Consider the following 20,573-nt stretch of genomic DNA (forward strand, 5'->3'; position numbering starts at 1 on the left):
TGCATCAGTGGGTTTTATTAAACAAGGAATCAAACAAGTTAAAGGAATGAACTATGGCACAGACATGCAGTCAGGAAACAGGGAGAGAAACAAAGGATAGAGAACTAGAAAGTTGCACTCAGTGGGGTGCTAATCTACCCAGGACTGTGTAAATTGTGGGTTGTAGTGGTCAGGACCTGAGGAAACAACAGGTAGAAATAGCATTGGTGACAATAGTGGCAAGAAGCCTTATTAAACAAGGAAGTATGACATAAGATGTCATGTGCAAAATAAATAAATATTAGTGCAAGAAATGAAAACAAATATTGAATGGCGTAACGCAGTGCTTCGTAAACTTTTTCATGCCAGGGACCCCCAAATTGTATTGTATTTGGCTACGGACCCCCATCTCAAAATATTTGGTTCCAGGGACCCCCAGAAGCAAAGATTTGAGTTACAAACGTTCGCTTTAAAATATATAGTATATTCAACGATTTGCACAAATGTTCAAGATTTTTCAAAAATAGCAGATCTACAAGCATATAGATCTGCACAAATGTGAAATGCATAAATGTTCAAGATTTTTCAAAAATAGCAGATTTACAAGCATGTTTTATGAATCTCCTTTACCAAATAGTAATACCTTCTAGTTTGAAAGTGTTACATGGGTGAAATAGGGACATCTCTCTCTCTCTCTCTCTTAGAGCGCCCAAAGAAAGACAGTAGCCATGATTTTAAATTCCCTCTCTACACCGGAAAATACTATTTCAGAGAGTTTGGGGTCCGAAATAATAAGACAAGTTCAAGCTTATTTCTTTGTAACTGAGCTGGCAAAGAACTTGTTGAAGTTGTTTTGTGTGATTCATCAGGGTGTTATGTTACCCACGAGCAAGCAGGCTAACCCTCTAATATAGACCCATAGCTGAGCTATCAATAAAGATTGGGCCTAATACATATTTAGCTGTTTGATAGTTACATGATGACAGTGAAAAGTGTTGTAACATTTAACCACAAATCATATCTTTTGGATTAGTGTGCAAATTAGATTTGCTAGGTTTACAAATATTCAGTGTAATATGGATCATGTGTATGGTGTGTTTTGGTGAAATGTGTATTTATTTCTGAGATAGTATGCTGTTGTGCTAGGCACCAATAAATAAGTCACAGCCAGTGTTCTTTGAGAAGGAATGATTAGTGAAGTCATGAGTGTCACGGTCCGCTCCGCGGGCCGTGGACTAATTGCCCTTATATGGTCGTGGACACTTTAGGCCTGTTCTTTAGGCCTGTCACAGTCCGCTCCTCGGGCCGTGGACTCTGACTTTATTATTTAGACATTCCTGCCCTTATAAGGTCTTGGACTTATTAGGCCTTTGTTCTGTTCTGTACCTAGTCTTGTTATTCTGTTACTCTGTTGTTGTTGCCCTGCGTTTGTTCTGTACCTTATTTTGTAGTCTTGTTTCCTGTTCTGTTTAGTTATTGTTACCTGTCTTGTCTCACCTCCCTGTTGATTATTCATGTTCTCCTCCTGTGTCCTCTTAGTCCCTCAGCCTATCCCAGTGTTGATTGTCTGTTGAGTTCACCTGTGTCTTATTATTTCCCTGTCTATTTAAGCCCTGTGTTTGCTACTGTACCTGTCCTTGCTTGATCATTGTATTATGTTGTATGCGTTACATCGTGAGTTCAGTCCCTTGCCTGTATTATCACCTTTTGAGTTATTAAACCCGTTAAACCGACCAGTTCTGCCTCTGTCTCTCCTGCACTTGGGTCCTACAATCCTGCCCGGACTCAAACCGTGACACATGAGGAAGAAAACAGAAAGAGAATAGAATGAGGAGATTGGGTGCCAAGAAAAACAACTACATTTGCCATTTCTGAATATGTTTGACTTTGGCTGCTTAAATCAGACATCGCCCACCTTACAATTGTAAATTAACTGAATATTCAATTCCATGTGCACAAGTGCAAATGGCTCCAGATAATAGCATAATTTGCTAATATTGTCATCATTCTGTATTTGTTAATAATCACTGCAGTATCGACCTCTCCTGTACACTGGAGTGAAGCTTTGAAAAGGAGGAAGCTACAGGTGGCTGTGATGCTGCAAAACAGGAACACACTCAGCAACAGTGTGACATCAATACTGTGTTCTTCTATTGGAGTTTTCCTCAAATAGAGATGTTAATCGGGCCTACAGTTAGATCCTGACAACAAACATAAACTTTAACACTAGCAGAACATGTGGCAACGGGACAAGCTACGCAACTTGTTGTACACATAAGTATAGCAAAGCACGCCCGCGTGCACACACGCACACACACACACGATAGGATATGGGGTCAGCAAAAAGAAAAGGGCAAACAAGAGGCAGACAGTCGGGTAAAACGAAGGGGGGGCTTAGAGAGGGGAGGAGGTGAAAGGTGAAAGGAGAGGTGAAAAGTACAACAGGAGCTGGGTGACCAGGCTCGTGTCTATTGCTCTGGGCACCACAGATAATCTGCTGTCTATTTTCCTGGATGATGCTGGAACCTGAGCCTAAAGAGGCACGGCAGCGTTTCAGAGGGAGGATTACATTAACATTTGCTGTTTTCATCTTTTTGTAATTTTCTACCTCTTTTATTTTCCACATGGTTGACTTTCCTAAACCCTGTGCAGCATCCTCCCCTCTCATTTCTATCTTTCTCTCTTACTCTTTCTCCCTTTCTCCTCTCTCTCCTTGTGACTCTACCTTCCCTCCCTCTGTGTGTAATTTCAAAAGTATCACCCTGTCCCTGATTAAAACACATGCAGTCATAATGTTAGCACAGTGGTCAATGCCACGTCATTAGCACCATGTTTAATTCAAAGCACAGGTAGTGGGCTAGACTTAATCGCAGACAGAAAGACAGAGACGACACAAAAATACCTTGGAAGTCTAATTGAAGGAGCAATTATTCTCTGCCAAGCTAAAACACTCAATGAGGGATTGATTGCAGACTAATCTTTAAATTGTCTTAGCCATTAGGACAGCAGGTTATTAAGAAAGAGACTTTTGGAGCATTTGTTTTAATAAACAATCATCCTCCTCAGACTTTTATCGAAAGCCACTTTCCCGGTGGAACATTCCATATGCCGATTTTTTCTAATGACTTTCAGAAGAAGAGAATGCACTGGACAGAAAAATCTGGCAGCCAGTGATTAACAGCGCAAATGAAACGGTCATTACGAGAGCGCATTACATTACTGGGTAATGTTCAGACTATTAGAAGTGCTTGTTATGTATTCAAATCCAGAGACAATGTATTTGTCCCTGTAAAACCATGATTCCCTCCTGCCCGTAAATTCTGGTCAAGGGAACATTATTGACCACTTAAACCCTCTACTCTTAGAGAACCAGACTTGAGTTGACCGCTGTACTTCCGTGTACACCAAATCTATGGTGAATGTTCTGCCCATAATAGGCATGCTGGGGTCAAGTGGTTAAACAGTAACGTACATTCTGGTCACTGGGATGTTACTAAACAGTAAAAGTCAATTTAAGTGTGTAAGTGTTTAATGACGTTCTGAGTTTTGAGCATTCATCCCGACTGTGACAGTGTTGGGGGGTTTTATGCCGACAGCGTGCCTTGCCGACAAGGGGAGCCCCTGCCTTCCCTTTTAGTTCCTCAAACAACCACAGATAAAGCTTCTCAGTACAGATCAATGTACAGTACATCTGCCTCTATAGAAAAATGCCAAGAGGACAGTTGTTCTGAGTGTGTGAGCGGTTGGGAGGGCATGGCAGGACGCTCACGTCATTCTTTACCTCGTAAAACCCCTTCCTCATAGCCAGAGGCTTCAGGTGTCACAGTGGGGCATGCTGGGAAAAATAACATGGATTATCAGACAATTCTAGGATTATCAGACAATTCTAAAGAAAACTATCCTGTGTTCTTATTTTCAAGGCTTTCATATATCACTCTCTCTGTAAGTTGCTGCTTTTCTCAAAGAAAAAATAATAATACAATACAGACGGAGCCAAAAGCAATGGAAATCATCCCACTGAGATGATGATAACACTGCATTCAACACTTGAATGTGGAATTGAGGCCTCAGTTGGGTAAATTAGCCTCAGCAGGGGCTGAGATGTTGGTTTTGACTGGATTTCTACAACAACACGGCTACAGACTGTCTGACTGTGACACGTGTGATAAAAATACTTGGCAGGCTCATTTCTACCACTTTCCTTCAAAAGAGGTAAAAAAAAGAGAGGATATAGAAGCTAAATGATAAGGCTTAGGGTTAAAAAGAAGACGGTGGCAATCATGGTTTTAGAGAGAGAGAGAAAAATGGAAGAGGCCTTCGAGACACTGTTGGAAATAAAACATTGTGGGAGAATCTTGGAGGACCCAGATAACATCTTTAATATTTGATAACAAGGTCCCCCAGCTATCAAAGACAGCATTACCAGAGAGAAAGAGAGAGAGAGAGAGAGAGAGAGAGAGAGAGAGAGAGAGAGAGAGAGAGAGAGAGAGAGAGAGAGAGAGAGAGAGAGAGAGAGAGAGAGAGAGAGAGAGAGAGAGAGAGAGAGAGAGAGAGAGAGAGACCACAGATCTCCAATATCTAGATATCAAGATGATCTCTAGTCTATTAAATGTTTCCTACAGCTCCATCCCCGCCCTCCTCCGCGTTTGAACTCAAATATCACCACTGATACATGAACTAATTACACGATTACACACATATTTATTTTTATCATACGGAAAAGCAATACAAATGTCAGCGCAAACACGCAAAGAGCAATGTTTGAATTTTGACATAACACAGCGATACGATCCAGAAAACGTTTCTGGGGAAAAAAATCACTTCTACAAAATCACCAGGAAGCCAAAACAAAAGATGGGGCTTGATTTGAGTTCTCAGCATATTAATCCCCTTAGTTTTGAGGATTATCAGAAAATTGCTCCGATTAATATTTAAAGACAAGCTTTCTGCCAAACTGCTTATGTTACCACACAATGGATCATTTACAGTATTTCAGGACAGGTCTCTATATTGGATTTTCTTACATTACAATTGGCTGTGTTGATGTATTTACACAATAAAATACATAGAGGGACGCACTCAGAATAAACCCTTTGACTTCATTTGTATGTTCCATTTATGCCTCAATTCACAGAAAGTTTTCAGCTATCCAGCCTTCATCGTCAGTGTGTGACACACTGATGGAGTATGTTTTACAGTTTATGATGAAATGAAATAAAGATTGCCACATTCTCAACTGATTGGCTCTGAGATTAAACAAGGAGGTGATGAGCAGTAAAATAAAGGGAGGTTTGATGATGGAACAGCGTGTTAATATATTATCGTATTGCTATTACCGTATTGCTACATTGACTGACAAAGCATCAAGGACTCATTATTGGATGTAAAGCTGAGTTGTCCTGCTCATGAGGGCCACAGCTCCACTGCTGCTGTGATTGACAACAGCATTGATCATCAGAGATTGTAATCCTTGTGTGTGGTGACAGATGTCCTGAGATGAGTCCCCAAGCAAATATATAGTTGAGAGAAAGAGCAAGCTCATCTGCGCTCTGCAAGCATCAGCCATTATCGATGCACTTTTCCCTGGTTTAAGGTCAACAATTCCTGCACTGCGGTTGTGCACGTGCATGCGTGCGTGCGTGCGTGCGTTTGTGTGTGTGTGTGTGTGTGTGTGTGTGTGTGTGTGTGTGTGTGTGTGTGTGTGTGTGTGTGTGTGTGTACCCACACATGTTTGTTCAACTTTAAATAACCCTCACTGTCAGATTGCTCTCTGTTGGTTGGACATTGTCACCCTACCATGAGTCCCTGTTTGAACAAAGAGTGACTATTATTTACACAGCGAAGGTCAGATCTTGTGGAACCGAATGGAAGTTAATTAAGTTGGAGGGATTGACAGTTCTCGATAGAATGCACACTACTCAACTTAATTGCTTTCTGACAGCTCTGCAGAGTTTGCAGAAAATAGAAATTGGATTTATGGACGGGGATCTCTTGTGTCTAAGTGCTGGTGGCTTATGCAGACCTACAGAATACACCAAGGCACCCACAGAGGCTGCCAGGCACCGTGGGTCAAAGCGGGAAGTGATGCAGATAGTGCTGGACAATATGACTTGAAAATGATCATAAGAAATATCTTACATACAGAAGTACCATATAGATATGTGATACACTGTGGATAGACAGATATAATCATACTGTCATTGTTAACACTCACAGGTATGTCATTAAGAGTTGTTCTCTTAACTTATATAACTTAGAGGGAGCCACGAGCCACCATTGTCTCTGCTGAGAAAATAAGTGAGTTAAGGCCCAGCAGACCGAGCCACTCGTTGTCAATAAAATAAATAATTATAGAATATTTGAATTCATTTTCAAGCATCATCTATGTATCATATTAGAGAACTCAGTACTGTTCCACACTACAGGTGTGAATAAAGTTTATTGAAAAACAATTGCACTTGACAACAAAATGTTTTACATTGTATAGTTGTCTGAAAGTATGGGAATAAATAAAAAAGTATTTCCTGTGTCTCATGTCCTGCTCTACCACCTAATCAGACCCATTCCCTCATCCTCAGTTGTACTCTTCTTCAACTCAACAACTCACATGTATTTGTATTGTCCTCGTTCACGGCTACAGTCTCAAAGGGCCAGACAGGCCTACATGGAACCAATGAAACTACAGAACACCCCCCTCTCCTTAGACCAGGGCTGTCAAACTATTTTTAGGTCACAGACCTGATTGGACAAAATTAAACTTCATTCTGACAACACTACTGGACAAAACCCTCTAAGAACCGACCGAAACAATCAACAAAAAGTGTGTGAATACCACTAGATTAATACCATGAAAATAATCACAGTCTCACAGCTGTGGGGAGCAGATATAAAGAGAAAGAGATGGAGGGATGATAAAGAATAGAGAGTGAAAGTGTGATAGAGAGAGAGTGATATGAGAGCATAATGGGTATAATGGATTCTATTTAGAGAGAGGGAGACAGAGGGAAGGTCTGCTAGCCGTTCTCCCTGCAAGGTGACACTGAGGTAGGAGGAGAGATTCACAATACAGTACATCCACAAAGACTTGAATCCCCCCCATCCCCGGATTACCAAAGCTTTATATGCTATGCTATTAGCATATGTTATTTTAGCTTTAATATACTGTAGCTATTGGCATATGTTCTTTTAGCTTTAATATACTATACATTCTATTAGCGTGTTTCACTTAACTCTGACAGCCAACATAATATAAGGAAACAAGAACCACTTCGCTCACTCTGTCGCCCCTTTACACTCCATTAACACTCCAAATCAATGAGAGGTGAAGTTATTATATGTGATAGCTGAGTGGAAACCATGTATGAAAGAAACATTAAATACAAGCCCAGGACACATACTGTGCAGTAATTATTTAAATTAATACATCACTCAAAATATGCAAGCCATATGAGGCAAAATCTCATTTCATATACAGTTCCAGTGGTTCTGAATGGGGTTCGGAGACCCTCCAGGGTCCTTGAGTGGGTTACAGGAAGTCCCTGGCAAATTGAGGAACAGTTAGAAGTATAAAATGTATAAAAAATAATATTCAGATCATAGGTTTCACTCTCTGCGATCTCCCCACCTACAGTATACTATCTATATCTCACCACTCAAACAGAGAGCGTCTCCTTTCAAACCCCAATGGTTCTATTGAGCCCCCCGCCCACAGGAGTGGCCCAATTCTCTCACAACTTGCTACAAAAATCGCTCATGCAAAACTATATAATCTCCTAACTTTCATTTTCCACCTTCACATGTGTCTCCTTTTCTAATAATCAAAAAGTGCAATTTACTTCCGGATGGTTCGTTTTGCACCTTTTTCGCCACATCGGTCACGGGAAAGAAATAAGCGCTGCCGTGGTCTATGGAAACGAGCCCAAAAGTGCACCCAAATGAGCCCAACATCGCTTACACACAAAGCAGACCTGGCACCCCATTTCAACGTCACAGCAACATGCAGCCAATCAGCGTCGACGGCAACGCAGCCTACGCCAATCATGTGTGAGAGATCTACAAGCTATGGGGCAGAGACGCCGTGTGCCATGCACCGTATCTTAGCAACAACGAAAGCGCTCACTCTCATTGGTCGTGTCACGCTAAGAGCAGTTCCCAGACAATGGCATCTCAGAGAGCTTGCTGTAGTGTTTATATATCTATGGCTGTAGCCATCAGAGTCAGTCGCAGCGACGACGGACAGGGCGCTGGGATCGTTGGCATGTAGCTAACGCTAACGTGGTTGTCATGCCTGCAGCGCCTGTGCAATCACTTTGTCAACAATGCACGTTCGTGCGGTAACTGTTATTATTGCTGCTCCGTTAGTCCATTGTAGATGGTGTATGTTGTCTGTGTCTTCTGGTGTAGCTCCACAGCAAGTAACTAACGTAATGGCAGGACCGCCCCGTGCAACGCACGTTCAGGCTGCATTATGGTCATGTAGTAATTTCAGATCATTTCGGTCCGATTAGGCCAGTGGCTACCCCCCCCCCCCCCCCCCTTAATCATATTTGAACTGGGGACCCCCCCAATTTCGTTTGACTCCGTTCTACAAGTCAATATTGTGAAAATGGCAGATCTACAAGCTCACAACGCCTCACGTTGAGAGGCGTTGTAAGCTTGTAGATCGGCTATTTTCAACATGTTTGCCTCTCTCTTAAATTATTTGACACTGTGGCCAATGTTTTATAGTATAGTTTGTTGACTACTTTTGTTGCAGTAATGGTCTTTTCCTTTACTTTAGCTTTTTTATTGTCTCCGCCAGGCCGAAAGGGATGGCGCGAGAGTATCTTTTACCCCCTGTCCGTCCGACGGTCTGTGGATAGCTAATCTCCCGCATCATTGGCTTGATCGCAGCGCAACTGTGCACACACACTCCCTGGATGCCAATTCAGAACCTCTGCCCCATTTCTTTCACATGGCCCTGTTATAGTGCCACCAGGAGGCCGCTTCTTGCAAAACACATTTTCTCACAGTACTGCTACATATTTTGTCCTAACATCACGCAAATCGATACTCAGTATCTCTATAGTCATTCAAAAAAACACTCTTTCAGATTTTTCATTTTCCATCCTGATTGACTAAAAATGGCTTCCAAAGTTTCCAGGACTGCTCCGTTTTGACCAAAATGCCTCAAATTATGAACACAGCATGCACTTTCCGTGCAACTTCGCACCCACATTCCCACTATGCCCAGCAAGACATTCCACTTGAGATTTCTCTAATCAGCCTCATGGTGGCGCTATAACAGTCCAATTTGTGTTTTTACCTATACCTGCACCAATCTGTGTACAACTTTGTATGTGCACTCTCTAGAGGTCAAGGAAAAACCTTTCCCCTGCATTTCTCACATCTACCTTTTATAGCTCCACCAGGAGGCCGCCTTATGTACAACATATTTCTTTACATTACTCCTTCCGATTTTAGCTACATTTCACGCAAATCGGTACACATGATCTCTATAGTCATGTGATCAAGACGGATCTGTTTAATCTTTCATATTCCATCCCGATTGGCTAAGATTCACATCTAAAGTTTGCACAAAATGCCGCAAATCATGAATGCAGCGTCCGATTGTGGTCAACTTTGCACGCACATTCACACTATGTTGAGGAACAAGTGCTACCATTTTTACATTGGCCTGTGGGGGGTCCCCACCGACTCTACCTGGCCCTTAGGTGGGCCCCACCTAGGCAATTCTATGTGGGGCCGAGGTGGGTCTTAACTGCGATGCCCATGCGGGCTATAAGTCGCTTCTACCTGGCCCTTAGGTGGGCCCCAACTAGCCACGTTTATGTGGGACCAAGGCGGGTCCTAACTGGGTTTGCCCATGCAGGCTTTAACTGGGTTCTACCTGGGCCCTAGGTGTACCCTAACCAACCAGAGTGCAGTGCCCATCGCTCCAAATGTTGTGACGTCAGGGCTCTCAATACTGCACATTGGTGGAGGAGGAGGGCCCGCAGGGCGCCCGCACACATCGCTGAACCAATGGTAGCCCACGGATGTTTCCTCTGGAGATTTAAAATCTGCCCCTCTATGCCACATATCATCCACGCTACAGGGTCTTCACTGACCGAGCCACGGCCCCACTGGCCCTCATGACGCTATGCCACTTATATGCGCTGCCAAGTGGCCGCGGGCGCTACGCGGGCGTGGCGGCGGGCTAGACGCGAGGCCCTGCGTAGCAGGGCCGAGCTTCTAGTATATACAATTGGCAAACTGGATGTGTGTCTGTTAGGTTGCGTGTTTGTTTCGTGTTTGTCACTTGCATGTTAGGTTTCGCTTTCGGTTTGCATGCTGCAGTTAGGTTTCGCTTTCGTTTTGCACGTTGCCAAATCATGTGCGAGAAACAAGCACCGGTGTTGCAAGGAACGTCTATACGCTCTTCTGTCTCTGTCTCCGATGTGCGGGCCAGGCTACTAGACGGGAGGGCCGCGTAGCGGCCCGACCCTCTAGTAGTATACAGTTGTAGAATTCTATAATAAATCTAATCTAACAACACAAATCTTCTCTTATGGGGTCCCTGGTACAAACTCTTTTCAAATGGGGCTCGGAGGCCTAATACGTATCAATTTTGTAGTCCTTGACTGAAAATGTTTGAGAACCTGTATAACACATGGCATACTTTAAAACACTCTATGGCTTAAGTTCATCTATATCCCAACAATACAATCAGAGAGCCGTGCGCCTTTGGAACCTCAACCACTAAGGAACAACTCACGGCCAAAGCACTGCTCCATTTCCCTCCCAACTTGCTACAAAAATCACTCATGCAAAAGTATATAAGTAATTCTACTTAATTTACAACCTTCACATGTGCCTCATTTTAAAATAATCATAAAGTGTCATAAAGTGTCTGCTCCAAATTTTTCCAAATTTCCTTCCGGGTGGTCAATCTCACCTGCCAATCATCATCTGCGAAACAGTGACGTACGTTGCCACGTCCAACAACTACAGCGCTCACTCTCATTGGTCGTGTCACGCTAAGAGCAGTTTCCAGACAATGGCATCGCACAGAGTTTGCTGCAGCCATCAGAGTCAGTCGCAGCGACGGACGGACAGGGCGCTGTGATAGCTCTGCCATGTCGCCAACGCTAACGTGGTTGTCATGCCTGCAGCGGCTGTGCAATCACTTTGTCAACAATGCACGTTCGTGTGGTGAATGTCAATATTGCTGCTCAGTTAGTCCATTGCAGATGGTGTATGTTTGTGTGTGTCTTCTGGAGAACTATGTAGCTCCACAGTAACTAACATAATGGCAGGACCGCCCCGTGCAACGCATGTTTAGGCTGCATTATGGTCATGTAGTAATTTCAGATAATTTCGCTCCGACTAGAGCAGTGCTTATCAACCCTTTCAGGCCGCCCCCCCCCAAATAAACGTAATTGATCTGGGGACCCCCCCATTTTGTTTGACTCCGTTCCACAAGTAAATATTGTGAAAACAGCAGATCCACAAGCTCGAAACGCCTCACGTTGAGAGGCTTTGTAAGCTTGTAGATCGGCTATTTTCTACATGATTGCCTCTTTCTTAGATTATTTGACAATGTGGCCAATGTTTTTATAGTATAGTTTGTTGACTACTTTTGTTGCAGAAATGGTCATTTCCTTTACTTTCGTTTTTTTATTGTCTCTGCCAGGCCGAAAGGCATGGCGCAAGACTATGTTTCACCCCCTGTCCGTCCGTCTGTGATAGCTAATCTCTCACATCGTTGACTTGATCGCAGCGAAACTGTGCACACACACTCCCTGGATGCCAATTCAGAACCTCTGCCCTATTTCTTTCACATGGCCCTGTTACAGTGCCACCAGGAGGCCACTTTTTGCTAAACACTTTTTCTCACAGTACTCCTACATATTTTGCCCAAACATCACGCAAATCGGTACACAGTATCTCCACAGTCATTAAAAAAAACGCTCTTTCAGATTTTCCAAATTCCATCCTGATTGGCTAAAATGGCTTCCAAAGTCTGCAGGACTGCTCCGTTTGGACCAAAATGCCTCACATTATGAACACAGCATGCACTTTCCGTGCAACTTTACACCCACATTCCCACTATGCCGAGGAAGAAATTCCACTTGAGATTTCTCTAATCAGCCTCATGGTGGCGCTATAACAGGCCGATGTGGAGAGTCAGTGAGAGCTGGATAAACAAGGTAAAATGTGTCAAAAGGAGTCTGTACGGCTGTCGATAAATGAACACATGACGTCGGTGGGAGAGGAGATATTGTGTCTTTTGGACAAACAACAGCGTGGTGCTGATGTTTGTTGTGTGAAGCGTGTTTGTGTTGGAGCGCCTCAGTGCGGCTGCAGAGTTCATGTGCAACCTCTTCCAGAGAGAGACAGAGACACTAGAAACTCTGCTGGAGAAAACAAAAAACACTGCTGGGCATTGACTTTCATATGGACATTGATCTACACACTGCAGGTATATCTGCTACACACACAACATCAAACTACACACTACAGGTATGATGCAGCGTTTGCATTCCAGCCAGCATGCCAGCGTAGTTCCCATATGGTTTCAAGGTGGGCTAAACCATATGGACCCCATGTCAGCAATGTCAGCGGCATCCACTTCAGTCCCAACTGCGATGCCCATGCAGGCTATAAGTAGCTTCTACCTGGCCCTTAGGTGGGCCCCAACTAGCCATGTTTATGTGGGACCAAGGCGGGTCCTAACTGGGTTTGTCCATGCAGGCTTTAACTGGGTTCTACCTGGGCCCTAGGTGTACCCTAACCAACCAGAGTGCAGTGCCCATCGCTCCAATTGTTGTGACGTCAGGGCTCTCAATACTGCACATTGGTGGAGGAGGAGGGGCCGCAGGGCGACCGCACACATCGCTGAACCAATGGTAGCCCACGGATGTTTCCTCTGGGGATTTACAATCTGCCCCTCTATGCCACATATCATCCGCACTACAGGGTCTTCACTGACCGAGCCACGGCCCCACTGGCCCTCATGACGCTACGCCACTTATATGAGCTGCCAAGTGGCCGCGGGCGCTACGTGGGCGCGGCCGCGGGCTAGACGCGAGCCCCCGCGTAGCGGGGACGAGCTTCTAGTATATACAATTTGAATCCTGCGCCATGTCGGTTGTCTGTATGTATGCGACGCCAGTGTGACGTAATCTGACATCACGCCAGTGTGACGTAATCTGACATCACGATGAGACGGTCGTCCCGAAGAATATGGACACAACGCCAGTGTGACGTAATCTCACGACAGCATGACATCACGCATGACATCACATCCTACCTATAAATTCTAGGATGCCGTCAGATCGCACCAGTTCGACGGCTTCCATAGTGGGTTTTGGTCATTGGAGAGGTAGACTGAAAGAACGAGCCCAATCGATGGTCTTGAAGGGCGGAGCCAAACCCAGGCGCTGGATTCCAGCGCCTGGGTTTGGAGCACTCTGATTGGTTAGGAGATAACAAGGTCCTACGACCAGCGTTCCTGCAAGGTTCTCCCAGGCTTTTTTTCTTTTGAAACAAAAAAAAAAGGCATGGGTTTCCGAGGCTATTGGAGAGGTGATGCACGTCACCTCTTTCTGAAGTGGGTACTTTCAAAGCCTGCCGTGGATTTAGGAGAGCACAAAACTCTCTCTCACACTGTGAGGTGCCTGTAAGGTGGCACTGCAAAGTGAACGCGGCCCGAACTTCTAGTAATATACAAACATGTTGCCAGTCTATGATGTCAGTTATCTGTGATGTCATTTATCTATGATGTCAGTCATCTTTATATTTGGGTAAAGTTTCAGCCCAATCTGACCTCCACTTTTGGGGATTTCCTGTGTGTGCATGCAAAGCCAGAATTAAAAGGAGTGTCTGTTGTCAAGTGAAATTATAGGTAGCTAGCAATAGAGCCCACAGGATCAAGAAGGTACTGTAGCATCTCTTGAAAGTGTTTTTCGTTCTCTGGGGAACGGAATGGAGAAAGCCAAAGAAGATGCATTTGATAATGCAAGACTTCAAGTAATTACAGATGCCTATGAAAGGGCCTTTGAGGTCATCAGTAAAGGGCAGACAGCAGATGAAGCTCAACAGAAGGCACAGGCCTTGGTGTTTTACAAAGAAGGGCGACAGCACCTTCTCAAGGCCCTCAATGTGCATTCACAGGGTGACGAGTGTGTTGGCAGCTCCTGGGAGTCAGCCAGACACATGCAGCGGGAAATGCAGGAGACCCTGAACAACATCACTACTCGTCTTACTATATTAGAGACCAGCTCAGACCTGGGATGGGAACCTGTGCCTACCCCCGCTGCGGTCTCTGGGACTGGTAATGCAGACACATCCTCTGAAAGCCTGTACCCCACCAAACAGAAACCAGAGAGGCCTTCACCACCGTTGCTTGGCAATCACGGCAAACTGGCTGGTGCCGTAAGAGGTGTGCCTGTGCTCAGCATGCCACTGTTGCCCACGGAACAGTCTGTGGCTCCAGGCAAACAGCTACTGGCTTATCCCCCTCTGGCAACTGATGGCCATCGAACCATCTCCTATGGGACTGATGCAGGAGAGATGTCACTGGTAGAGGAAGACTTCTACAGCCAGATGTCTGAATCTTCACAATCACTCCAGAGCATGGGTGAGGAGGAGGGAGAGGAGGTGTTCTTCCTACCTCAAGGGGTGCAGATATTCTTTGTCACACCTGAGGGTCAAGTAAGCGCTCCTTCTTACCCTGGCTTTCTGCGTCTAGTGAAGTTTACCACCGAGCCGTCCGAGACTATGCCCAACCGCCCACCAGCATTTCTACAGGTGTGTGACTGGCTGTATCCTCTCACGGCCAAGGGCTCTCCTGTATTGTTGCTGTGTAATACTGGGGTGTTCATGTTCCCTGACATGATGGCTCCGGCTCCAGGCTGCTATGTGGGGGTGGTACTGTCCTCTGAATTGCCGAATGCAGACAGAGAGCTGTTCAAGGACTTGCTTGCCCAGATGACAGACCTCAGGTCTCAGGCCCCAGACGAAGTTTCAGAGGCCGTCAATCTAAGTCAGAAGGTGCCCATTGCTCCCCCTAAGGAGACTGCGGCAGCTACAGCCGAGGAGGAAACAACATTGCCTGAGTGGAGTGAGAAGGTGTCTAGTGGCATCCTCACCGGTGCGTCATGGGTGAGCCGGGGTCTGGTGAAAGGAGCCAAGCTCTCAGGCAAGGCCATTCATAAGGGGGCATCTAAACTCAGGGAACACATCACTCCAGACAATACACCCACGAAGGTCAGCCCCGCTGTGAAACAAAGGCTCCTCGCCGCCAAGCAAGTCACCGAAGGAGCAGTCCAAGTCAGCCAGCTTCTAACGGATGGAGTGTGTGTTGTCACTAACTGTGTGGGTCAAGAGCTAGCCCAACATGTGAAAAAGCATGGAGGCAAGCTGATCCCACAGTCTGTGAAGAAAGACAAGAATATGCGCTCCAACCTCAGCGGAGCCATGGCGGTGGCTGCCAGTGGAGTTCTAGGTTTTGCAACTATTTGGACTGGCTTGGAAGTAGCAGCAAAGAACATTATCCAGAGTGTAGCATCGGAGACAGTCACCACTGTAAAGCATAAGTATGGGGCAGCAGTTGGCCAGGCCACAGATCAGGCTGTCAACTCTGCCATTAATGTGGGCGTCACTGCTTTCAATGTTAATAATCTGGGGATCAGAGCCGTGGTGAAAAGAACTGGCAAGGAGACAGCGAAGACCATTCTGGAAGACCTCAAGCATCAGAAAAGACCAGAGAAGTAGAAGAACCGCAGAAAAGGGACAGAATTTGATCTGTGATCTCTTCCTTCAGATCTGTGTGGTGCCTTAAATCATAATCTATATGCTCATATAAAATAAATCTTTATTTTTTATCCAAGTTGACTATTATTTGCATAATAGTGTTCAGCTCATTAGCAACTGTATAATCTAATCATGTTTTGTTTTTATACTGTATGTTGTATCAAATTGATTTCTTTAGTATGCAGTCGTGTAGTAAGTAGCCATGTAATAATCAGGATGATGAACAGCGAGTAGTTGTATAGCGCCTTAACCCATTCCGGGAACATATCTGTGTCATTACAGATATTAGCTATAACCATTATTTTATAATTTTGGCTATTCAAAAATAGCAGCTATACAAGCTCATAGCGCGGCACTGAGTGCCGTGCTACGAGCTTAGATCTGCTATTTTTGAAAAATCTTGAACATTTGTGCAAATCTCTGAATATACATATATATTTTTAAGCGAACATTTGTAACTCAAATCTTTGCTTCTGGAGGTCCCTGGAACACAATATTTTACAAATGCTCGCTTTAAAAAATGTATATAAAAAGATTTTCAAAAATGTCTGCTATTTTTGAATAGCCAAAGAAATCTTAAATGACACAGATGCGTTCCCGGTTTTTGAATACAAGCACCTATATGTAACGTGCGTGAATGAAGCATCACCAAATTAATGGTTTAATGTGAGATATTCTGCGATGCATTTTCAGATAATTTATTCATCACAGTCCCTGTGTGTAAAGACCTTTACTCAAACCCACGCTGGCTGTCAGCCATTATTAACTCACATGCAGTGTGCAGGACAGGAGACAATCTCCTGTGTCTGTAGCATCATGTATACACTATTTCTAAAGCAGCAAAAACATATCTTAATGCATCTATCTTTGAGTTTAATAACAGTCATGTACTGTACAGTCTTACACTAAGACCATAGAGTACACACCTCACATACAGTACACACTTCACATACAGTACACACCTCACATACACACCACATACAGTACACACCTGCATTTGGACGGACTCCACCTCTGCTGGGACCCTATACAGCGGGACCTCATCTCGGAGCTATCGTGGAGAGTGAGGTTCCAAACGGGGCTATGACCTTTCATTAATCATGCTTCAAAGCACCGTGAAATCTGATAAAGCTCCATCCATTCCTCTGTGCTTCACCCAAGGGCACAGGAACATCCATAACAAGATTAGGACTGATCCAGCACATAATAATTCACATGGAGCGCTGGTGGACCCGACCCTGGTCACAGGCTGTGGGCGACACTATCTGTGTCAAGCCACGATGGAAGAACCAGAGACTGTTAGAGAAAAAGGTTGAGATTAGAGGTAAGAGTGATTGTGGAACAGTATATTAGATAGGAATCATCAGTGAGCCGGGGAGAGGAGGGACTCCAGAGAATAAAAAAGAGGGTAGAGATGGAAGACCATGTGGTGCTGTACAAACAAGAGAGGAAGAAGTGAAAAGGTGTAGCTCCTCCACCTTACTTCAGTCTGCTGTCAGGCCGAGGGTCTTCCATCTCTTCCCTCTTTTTATTCTCTGGAGTCCCTCCTCTCCCCGGCTCGCTGATGATTCCTATCTAATACTGTATGCTGTGGTTCCCCAATCCTCTCTGCATCTGATACAGGCTTTATTATTCTCTGCATCAAGGCCAGAGCACGAGCACTCTCAGCATCCTTCTATAAATTCACGAAATCTCTGTCCGTGTGTGAGTGAGTGAGTGAGTGAGTGAGTGAGTGAGCCCCCCGCATATCCCTAGAAGCATCTAATTCATCGACTTCAAACAGGCGTGCGTATCGCAGAGGACCTGAGGGAGTGATGTGACGAGTGGGAAGTGGGTTGGGTTGACGTACGTAAAGGAGTACATCTGGCGTACCCTAATGTAATCAATATGACGTTGTATTACTGGTGTCATAGACTGGCCTGGACTCCATATTTGGTTAGTTTTACATATACTGTATGGGCATAAAAGGAACACGTAAACAGACAGAGATCTCCATGTACATGGGCATAAAATGGACACAGACAGACAGACTGGTACAACAGGAATCCCAATATATATGGAGTACCCTGATGTTATCGATATGATGTCACATACAGTACTGACGTCATAGACTGGCCTGGACTCCATATTTGGGCATCGCTGACACGGAACGGAGAGGGGGCGGGGCGGAGAGCGAGAGACCTTCCAGGAAGGCCGATCTCATGTCCTAGTGTCTACTAATGTCCTAGTGTCTACTAATGTCCTAGTGCCTAGTGTCTACTAATGTCCTAGTGCCTAGTGTCTACTAATGTCCTAGTGCCTAGTGTCTACTAATGTCCTAGTGTCTATCTAATAGAGTGATTTGATTGAATATATAATTGCATAGTATCTCTAAAGTGATAATCAGCTAATTGTCTGTTAATGTTTGAAGGGCTTTTACTGAGCTAAAATAGCCACATGAGCTAAGCTAAGCTAACTTAGCACAAGCTGCGCCTGCATGTTGTTGTCTGCATTTGTGTTTGTTAAAACCACACTATTAGTTCATTGGTGGGATATGCTAATGTATGGGAGAAAGGATAAGGAATGGGAAAAGTTGCATTGAGTTAAAAGTGTTGATTAAAATGCATTGAATGAAAGCAGTTAAAAAAGGTTAATATAAGTATTACTTTACAGCCAACATGTTTGTTTTTGGGCGCCATATCTGTGATAAAACAAGACAAATGCTTCTTAACCTTGGTCAATTAATCTGGTTGGAAAAACAAAAACCTTAATTCAGTGCAGACAGTACCTCAATAGCATAACGGTTTATCCATAACATAACTCAAGAGCTGCTCATGGTTCAGTTTTGTTTGTTCAATTAACATTTGACTTGAGATATTTGAAAAGTTAACTATGCTAAATAATGTTAATGATTATCTATACACTTGCCTGGTTCTATGATGGTGAAAGATGTATCTGTATGTGATAATTCAATTCAATATACAACTTGTGAATGAGAGAAGACGTCTGTGTATTGTTTCTTTATATATATATATATATATATACTCCCCTGTTTCAGGGGTTCAACATCTAGTGTCTAGTAATGTCCTAGTGTCTATTAATGTCCTAGACCTAGTGTGTACTAATGTCCTAGTGTCTACTAATGGCTCATGAACCTTACAGCACAGAGATCACCAGAGAAACACTTCAATGCAGCAGCCAGGCTTAAATCACTTCACACATTTAGAATCATGTGTATGCTATAGTGCGAGTATAGATATAAATTAGTTGAATAGTGTCTGTGTGTTTGTACGTGCGTGCACGTGTGTGTGTGTGTGTGTGTGTGTGTGTGTGTGTGTGTGTGTGTGTGTGTGTGTGTGTGTGTGTGTGTGTGTGTGTGTGTGTGTGTGTGTGTGTGTGTGTGTATGTGTGTGCGTGTGTGCACGTGTGTGCGCGTGTACGTGCGAATGAGGCAGGCATGGGGTCATTAATGGTATTAATGAACAAATGAAAGCAGGGATAAAGATACACTTAAGCACTAAACAGGTTTAACCTGTCAGACAGCATTGCAGTAGCAGTTCTCATGCTCCGAGGCTCAAATTACGACAACAAATTGAGCAAGTATAGTTTGGTTTAGATTCTTCCCCAGTATTTGCTAAGGTATGATTCATTCCACGTGTTTCCTCATTGCCAGCCCTGATCATTTTCCTTGCACAGTTGGTATATGCAATCTTCCCCTTTCATTAAATCTGTTTGTTTGCTCACTGCAAACATTTAAATCAAATTTCCTCCTGCATTCCATCCTGGGGGTGTTTTGTTGTTTTTATCACAGTGTAGAACAGAGGGTTCCAGGAGGTGAAGAAAAGGATCCAGTATAACTTATTATGTGGGTGTGTCCACTGGAGTGTTCACAGCCTCCGAGTTACGCAAGCACAGCAGCCTCTCACAACGAGGTGTCTGTGTTTATTTAGTATAAATGATATACAGTATATACTATATAATACTATACACCCACACCAAAGCCAAATCTCCAGGGCTGTGCTGCTGCAGCTCTGAAAAATGCCTCGGCTACAATGCAATAACAGGCCACAAGGTGACAGGATGAAAGCTATTTGGGCTGCACAGAGCCACAGGCCATCCTTACCCTGCTTCTGTTTCCACTCCTCCTCTACCTCTCTGTTCATCCAACATTTCTTCCCTGCTGGGAAGGGACTGGCCTCTCTCCAGGTCTTTATCACACAGAGGTGAGGGGCCGGTAGACAATTACCCCAGGCCGTGGGGACGGCCCCGGTACACGCAAAAGTAGGTACGAACGGCCAGAAAGACACAGAGCGGGCCGAGCCAAGGTCTGCTTTCAGACCGGATAATGAATGGAATACAAGTGTATCTATTGTAGAAGTAGACTGTGCCTTGCAGCACTTGAGGAAGATCAGGTTACATGAGTGAACGCTGCTGTGTCCTCACCAGGGAGAGAAGAGGAGAGGAGGAGAGAGGAGAGTGGAATAAATTGTCAGGTTGACTCCAGAGATGAGAGGATGACTTGAGTTCTCAAATTCTGCCCGGACCCGACGTTTTCGGGCTGGGACTGAAATGTATGCTAATTGGTCGGGCCGGGCCGAGCCTCGGGATCCATAAAAAAATATATACATATTATATGTTCGTTCTCACACTCTGCTATAATTTGAGCCACTGGCGCTGCCTACTGGCGATCTTTTTTTTTCATAAACTGAATGTGTGTTTATATTTAACAAAAAAGGTCCTGTACCTGTGTCAGTAATTATTTACCCTGTAATTAAAGCCTATATTGCAAAACAAAATGAAAACACAAAACTGTTGCT

General features: G+C 44.3%; 2 protein-coding genes across 2 annotated transcripts in view; both read left to right on the forward strand.

The window, feature by feature from the left end:
• Positions 1–20,573, forward strand: part of LOC311042431 (H-2 class II histocompatibility antigen, E-S beta chain-like) — a 458,449-nt gene that overhangs the window by 21,914 nt on the left and 415,962 nt on the right. The gene's annotated exons all lie outside the window — the stretch shown is intronic.
• On the forward strand, positions 13,948–15,738 carry LOC311042819 (spartin-like; the record flags this gene model as incomplete). The annotated part of the gene is made up of 1 exon (XM_084053841.1): positions 13,948–15,738. One exon carries the CDS (start codon positions 13,948–13,950, stop codon positions 15,736–15,738), a length of 1,791 nt encoding a protein of 596 aa, XP_083909967.1.

The sequence above is a fragment of the Gymnoscopelus microlampas genome, assembly GCF_963454915.1.
Source record: "Gymnoscopelus microlampas genome assembly, chromosome: 3".
NCBI classification, from domain to species: domain Eukaryota; kingdom Metazoa; phylum Chordata; class Actinopteri; order Myctophiformes; family Myctophidae; genus Gymnoscopelus; species Gymnoscopelus microlampas.